Here is a 7221-nt window from a genome sequence, read left to right as displayed (position 1 = left end):
AGTAGCTGGTCCTCTTGTGCAGGCCCTGGCCTACGCCAAAAAGTAGGTGCGCAGGTGGCTTCCACAGGACACTGGAAGGGGCAGTATCTGTGGCCTTTTGGTAGGATCCCAATTTCGTCGGTCATCCGACGTGACATCGAGAGTGACTGACTGAAAGGGAATTTCTCGGTTACGTATGGTAACCCTCGTTCCCTGAAGGAGGGAACGGAGACGTCACGTCCCGTCGCCACAGCTCCTGTACCACCGCTGAGCGGCCGGGTCACCGGCTCGGCTCCTAAGTGAAAACCTGAATATGCGCTGCATCTGCTGCCTACTTATACTCACGCTGTGATCAGCGGCAGCTGGATGCAATAATCACATGCCAATGTGCATTGGCTCGTTTAGTTTACACTCGAAGTAGATTGGTCACTCTAAGCGAGATCCCAATTCGTCGGTCATCCGACGTGACGTCTCCGTTCCCTCCTTCAGGAAACGAGGGTTACCATACGTAACCGAGACGTTCCCTTCAGAACACCTGTCACTGTAGAATCCTTTTCCCTTCAGTAGAATTTTTTCGTTCTAGATTCTTTCAAAATCTCACTCCTGCATAAACCCCTATTCCTCAATCCCATTCAATCTAAAACCACTTTCCACTTTTTCCTTTTCAGAACCACTTTTCCTCCAGAATCCATTTACCTTTTCTTCTTTGTTCTTCTGATTTTACTTTAAACATTCCATGAAGCGGGAAAATGATTAAAACACCCATGAAAGAAGCATGACCTTGGAAAAAAAGTCATCAGGATCTTATAAGGCTAAATTATGGCATATAATTTTTTTTTTTTTTGTCTATGTGTCTTCCTTATTTGTTAATTCCTATGTCACATTCTGTTTTCTTCTATCTTTCCAGCCTTGTGTGCAGTACTGGCCCGAACCAGGTCTTCAGCAGTATGGTCCTATGCAAGTGGAGTTTCTGTCCATGTCTGCAGATGAGGACATCATCACCCGGCTTTTCCAGGTCAAAAACGTAACAAGAGTGAGTTCCATCAATGATAATTTGCTTTCTTACATATAAGTGTTTTTTCTTTTTTTTCTCACGTTACCTCATTATTTTGCAACACTAGCAGACCCTTAATATACCCTTAAGTTAACAGAAAGTTAATCACTTAATCATCATTTTTACTCGCTTCAGAAAATTGCTTTAATTGAGCAATTATGCAAAATTACACCATACAGAAGCATTTTTTTTAGAAATAAAGTTTACTCACTTCATCCTTTTGGGCCTCTAAAGGTATACATAAGGTAAAAAGTAATCCAGCTGTGCAAATGAGCCTCTTCATTTTCTTTCTAAAAATGTGAAGTAGCCTCCAGTGTAATTTCCTGGGAGAATTCCTTGAATTACCACCACAGGGTTTTAATGATATTCAATGATAATACATTTTTCATACCTTGGAACCCGTTGATCATTATGCTGTGCCATTTAACCGTCAGCTTAATTCCACAAGTTTGAAAAGTGCGGAAATTGAGACTTTTATGTAATATTTAAAAAGCTTTGAAAGCGTTCTGAGGCCTTTTATATTACTCTGTTGGCTATTATGCCATGTTACATTCAGATCACGGTTTAATAGACTACAAGATAAAGTGGTATAATAAATAGGGTTTGTCAGTCCAATATATTTTGTCAGCCAAAGCTACAAGAGCAATTAAAGAACAGAGGAAAAGCTATTTCAAAATATCCATTTTCATACCATCAGCACATGACACTTCATATGGCGGCACTTTCGCAGGCAAGGACAGATGCTGAAATAAGTTTTCAGAAGCCTGCAGATATGAAATATACATTAATGAGCATGCCACAAAAGGTCATTTTTACCACTTTCAATTTGCCCCAGCTTGTCATTATTGTAAGGGCTAATTTTGTTCTGTTTTGCTCTGCGAATGTTTTATAGCAGTGCTCTTTGCCTAATAGACGCCTGCATTTTTCTCTCAGCTCGATGTACTTTTGACAGATGTTACAGTGTTTTAATGCATTGGCATGCAGCGTGTCTGTGGAGTGTTAGAAACTAAGGTGATTGAGTGGGGGGGGAAGGCATTTCCAGCACTGTAGAGGGAATTAAGGGGGTGTGTGGATGGGTGCATGTGTTATTCAAATGTGACATCTCTATTACTTAGATTATGTGGTAGAGAATGTGTTACTGTTTTTGTATGCTTCTGCTTTAAAATGGTGCTCTTTCTGCGTTGTTGCATGTCTGCTAAAGAGACTTGTGTTTTGAAAATGCTTATAAATATGGGCATTCATGGGTTGTGATTATCCAGGAAATCTTACATGTTAATGGAAAAATTACATCTTGCATATTAGTTTAATCCTCCATATTATGTTTGATGTGCTTAGTTTATTTAATGATTGATTAAACAACAAATAAAAACAAGACATGGTTTGTAGGCTGATTATTGATGTACAGCAGGGTAAAGGATATTTAGGAGAACATTGGAATGTTTCCAAACCTAAACATTCTTTTTCCTGGCTAATCAACAGAGAATTTTAAGTTGTCCGATTTGGGAACCAAAAACTATTCTTGCCGGAACATCCTGGGAACTTAAAATTATTAGTGAGGTGCGTAACCTATGTAATTCCTGGTTTATGTTAAAAACATTTTTTACTGGAAAAATTGTCCTTAAATTTCAATTACATTCTCTATTCTGTAAATCAGTTACGATATACGCAACAACAAATGGCACAATGTGTCTAAAGGAACCATATTGAAACTGAACATGAATGAGAATCAATGAGCATTATTATCAGTAAAAGCTAATTCTGGTGTCTATGTATGTCCTAGAAATTGTTTACAAATTGGAAGAACATTTTGGCAGAAAAATCATTATGTCAAACTTGTTAAAGTGTGTCGTTCAGCTGTGGTCACTGCGCTCACTTCCTCACAGCAATCCTCAGGGCAGTTTTGGGGTGTGCCTCAGGGCTCTATATTAATTCCACCTTTGTTTCAAGCCAAAGCAGGCATGTATCAGGGCCAGCCTTACAGTGTTTCTTCCCCACCCAAGTGAAACTCTTTCCCAGCAGACTCATTCATCACAACCTAAACTGCTGACTTGGCACTGCTGAGACCTCAGCATGGAGAACAGTCCTACGCTACTGTACACATTCATAAACAAGCCCAAATGCACAGCTGGTGATGCATTACTGATCATGACCTTTCCTTTTCCCCATCTCATCCATGTGAAGCTGCAGGAGGGTCAGCTGGTCGTGTGCCAGTTCCAGTTCCTGCGCTGGTCTGCGTATCGTGACGTGCCTGACTCCAAAAAGGCCTTCCTCAACCTGCTGGCCAGTGTGCAGAAGTGGCAGAGGGAGTGTGGGGAAGGTCGTACAGTAGTCCACTGCCTGTGAGTAGTATTGTGACACATCCCACACACAAACTAATTTGTTTTATTAATTTACAGCCTGCTGAATTTAATTTTGAACAATGTCTCTTAAGTGATTTAATTTGATTTGTTATAATCTTAAAGTTAAATACATTTAGTTATGTCTACGGACTTTTTGTTTTCTGTAGTCTTAATGCAAATAAATTAAGCAAACTTCCATTTTGCAAATGAAATTTGCACACAATTAAATTAGGTTGTGACAACGTGATCAAGAATTGTGTTGCATTAGCTGCTTTTAATTAGCTAAACTGAACAAACAGTTGCTCTTTTTGAGTGTATTACATTTAATATTTCTTTGTTAATGTTTTGGTTTGATTATTTGCATTCTGTCTATTGATTTCTGCTGCACAGTAATACATACCTGCAACTGTATGTTGTAATCTGTCATAAGCTTTATGCACTGCTAATCAGATACAGACAAATGATACGAAAAAAAGCTTAATGGTGCAGTCCTGCTGTGCTTAACTACATCTTTTACTTCCACCATGTGTCCTCTGCAGCGTGTCATTGATTGATGTTTCCCCAAGCAAATGATGCAAACAAATCTTTTTTTTTTCTACTTGCCTGGTGAGATGTATGTCTAGTCTAGCAGGTGCACCGGCACTCTTCATCAGTAATACAGGTAGGGGAAGATCCATAAGCCAGTGTGTTTTAAACACTTCCCAATTTGAGATTTTATTATTTTATCATTTATTTGGAAATAAAGGATGGTCATTAAATTTAGTGTGAATATAAATTGAAGTGGCCACATCCAACATGAAGTAGAATTAGAGCTACAGAAAGTGGAATTTTGAATGGAGTTTACACTACATTCAAAAGATTGGGGTCAGATTTTTCTTTTCTTTTTTAAAAGAAATTATTACTTTTATTCAGCAAGTATATGTTAAACTGATAAAAAGTGATAGTAAAGACCTATTACAAAAAAATTATATTTTGAAAAACTCTGTTCTTTTTTACTTTTTATTCATTAGAGAATTCTGAAAAAAGTATCACAAGTTCCAAAAACATATTAAGCAGCACAACTGTTTCCAACATTGATAATAAATCAGCATATTAGAATGATTTCTGAAGGATCATGTGACAATGAAGACTAGAGTAATGGCTGATGAAAATTCAGCTTTGCCATCGCAGGAATAAATTCAATTTCAAGGTATATTTAAAATAGAAAAATATTTATTACAATTGATATTATTTTAATTTATTTTAAATTATAATAATATTTCAAAATATTACTGTTTTTACTGTATTTTTGATCACATAAATGCAGCCTTGAACATAAGAGATGTTAAAATGTTAAAAATCCTACAGACTGGGCGATGTTTCAGTTTTGAATGGTGCGCAGTCCTGCCATAAGTTCCTACATATAATATACAGTCAAGAGAAAGCCAAATCAAATATAAGAGAACAGAATGAAAAGTTCAAAAGCTTTTAAAAAGATAAAAGCATTGTAATAACATTAAAGAGCAGAAATAAATGAACTAATCAAAGAGCAGTTACACTGAACGACAAAAATTAAGAGGTAAAAGACTAGGCACAAGAGAACTGATGAGAGGAATATTCCATTTTGTAATATTTTACCATTTGTGTGATCTGAAAATGACACATAAACTGTGATTGGCCACAGATAAACGTCACAGGGCATTTCATAAGAGAAAAATTCTGTCGACTGTCCATCAGGACACGTTCCTGCCTTGCACATTGTTGAAGCTCCTTGTGATGGCCGTTGTGCCCTTGAACAGCACACTTAATCCTTGTCTTCTCACAGTGTTATCTGTGTGTGCCGTGACCCATATCTCTGTTTGCCAGTGAGCCAGATAAGAGATATTATATGCAAACAAATCATGAACAATATTCTGGCATGAACAATTAAACAAACCAAAAATACAAATAATTTTCTAAACAGGGACTCACTTCACTCATACCCAGACTCGCTGATCTTAGCCTAGGTGTTAACATGGTCATTATCCTTTTAACCCTTTTAACCGCACACTTCACTTCCCCCACAGCTTCGTTTCCCCTCCTGCCCACCGAGCCGCCTCATCTGGAACCCCAGGCACGAATTCGCTTCCCATCGCCGCCCAGATGCACATCACTCAAAACTATCACACAGTGTTGCCAACCACAGGCAGAGAGAAGAGATTATGGAGATTAAATCAATTATGCTTTAATACAGAACAGCACAGGCCTTTCTCAGCGCTAAATCCAGAGCTGCCAAAGCACTGACTGCGATTGATTATCTCACCATTGCCTCATCTAGCTGCCGCCGTTGTGCCATACGCATACATAGCAGAAGACCTCGGCGGATCTTCAAACGTCTCTTTGTATGCCTCTCATGCAGGCTGGTTTCATATTAACTGGATATGTGAAATTTCAGTTGTAGACTGAATATAAGTATGCAGCGCAGCCAGATCTGTTTCTCCACTCTCCTCAATGTCTGTCTCTTCTTTGCTCATGACAGCTGGGCTTGTTGTATTCTTGTCTGTCTAGGAACGGTGGTGGCCGCAGCGGAACGTACTGTGCTAGCAACATCCTGATGGAGATGATCCAGTACCAGAACATCGTGGACGTCTTCTATGCTGTCAAGACCCTTCGTAACGCTAAGCCCAACATGGTGGAGACACTGGTGGGTACAAAAGCTCAGTAGCGGTGAAATCGTACTATAACAGATCTATTCAGAGACAGAATAACGAGATTATTTGTTGCAAAAAATAACGACGAATCACAAAAGGAAGTCTTGCCTTTGAAGTAAATGGCCAGTTGCCAAAAGCATTGGTTTTGCTACAGTCCATACAGTGAGATGAGAAGGTAGCAGGGGTTTTTAATCTTTTGGATGCCAGAGAGCCCCAAATATGATGGAAATATCGAAAAGTGGCTTAATCGTTTCATGTATAAAAACTTAATGTTAATAAAAAATAAATAAAATGTATGTATTTATTTATTTAAAAGAAACATGACCCTGTAACACTTCTATTTTTATTCTACTAGTTTTCTTTTATAAAAAATAAAAATAAAACGGACCCTCTAACATTAGCATTCTCTATTCTTTTTCTATTCCATCTACTTGTTTTCTTTTGATTTATTATAACAAAATGACCCACAAACACTAGTGTTCTCTATTCTTTTTCTATTGCATCTACTTGTTTTCTTTTTATTTATTATAAAAAATGACCCTCTAACACTACCGTTCTCTATTCTTTTTCTATTGCATCTACTTGTTTTCTTTTTATTTATTATAAAAAATGACCCTCTAACACTACCGTTCTCTATTCTTTTTCTGTTCTTTCAGCCTTTTCTATTTATTGAAAAAATGACTCTAATACTAGCTTTCTCTATTCTTTTTCTATTCTGTCTACTTGTTTTATTTTTATTTATTATAAAAAAAAAAACCTTGCTATGTGTACTGCATTAAACTATCCGAGACTTGTCACAGCATTTACATATTATTGTTCTTTTTTGGTTTTGATTGCTTCTATTGTCCTCATTTGTAAGTCGCTTTGGCTAAAAGTGTCTGCTAAATGACTAAATGTAATGTGAAATTTAGAAGACAACTAAATTGTCTACAAAAAATTTAAAACCATATGCAGATAGAATAAATTAGTATTAATTATTGATTTCTGACTTAAAGACATAAAGACTTAATGAACAATATACTGACCCCAAACCATTGAACGGTAGTGTTCACACTCAAATTATTGCGCTAATTCTCTGATTTCTCTTTGTCTGTGTGATGCAGGAGCAGTATCGTTTCTGTTATGAGCTGGTTCTGGAGTATTTGGACTGCTTGGAGGTCAGATAGCGGAATCCCCCCAT

The 7221-nt window shown here is 37.4% G+C and overlaps 1 protein-coding gene across 1 annotated transcript in view; it reads left to right on the top strand.

Annotated features, from left to right (window-relative positions):
• Positions 1 to 7220, top strand: part of LOC107704844 (receptor-type tyrosine-protein phosphatase U) — a 177156-nt gene extending 169936 nt beyond the window's left edge. The window contains exons 29-32 of the mRNA XM_016507867.1: positions 887 to 1012; positions 3215 to 3372; positions 5899 to 6034; positions 7145 to 7220. Of these exons, the coding sequence (XP_016363353.1) occupies positions 887 to 1012; positions 3215 to 3372; positions 5899 to 6034; positions 7145 to 7207 (483 nt within the window). The 3' untranslated portion in view covers positions 7208 to 7220. The remainder of the gene's footprint in view (positions 1 to 886; positions 1013 to 3214; positions 3373 to 5898; positions 6035 to 7144) is intronic.
• Position 7221: the final 1 nt, after the last annotated feature.

The sequence above is a fragment of the Sinocyclocheilus anshuiensis genome, unplaced genomic scaffold (genome assembly GCF_001515605.1).
Source record: "Sinocyclocheilus anshuiensis isolate Anshui unplaced genomic scaffold, SAMN03320099.WGS_v1.1 scaffold702, whole genome shotgun sequence".
NCBI classification, from domain to species: Eukaryota; Metazoa; Chordata; class Actinopteri; order Cypriniformes; family Cyprinidae; genus Sinocyclocheilus; species Sinocyclocheilus anshuiensis.
Note: the sequence above shows the minus strand (reverse complement) of the source record. Positions and strands in the feature narration are given on the sequence as shown.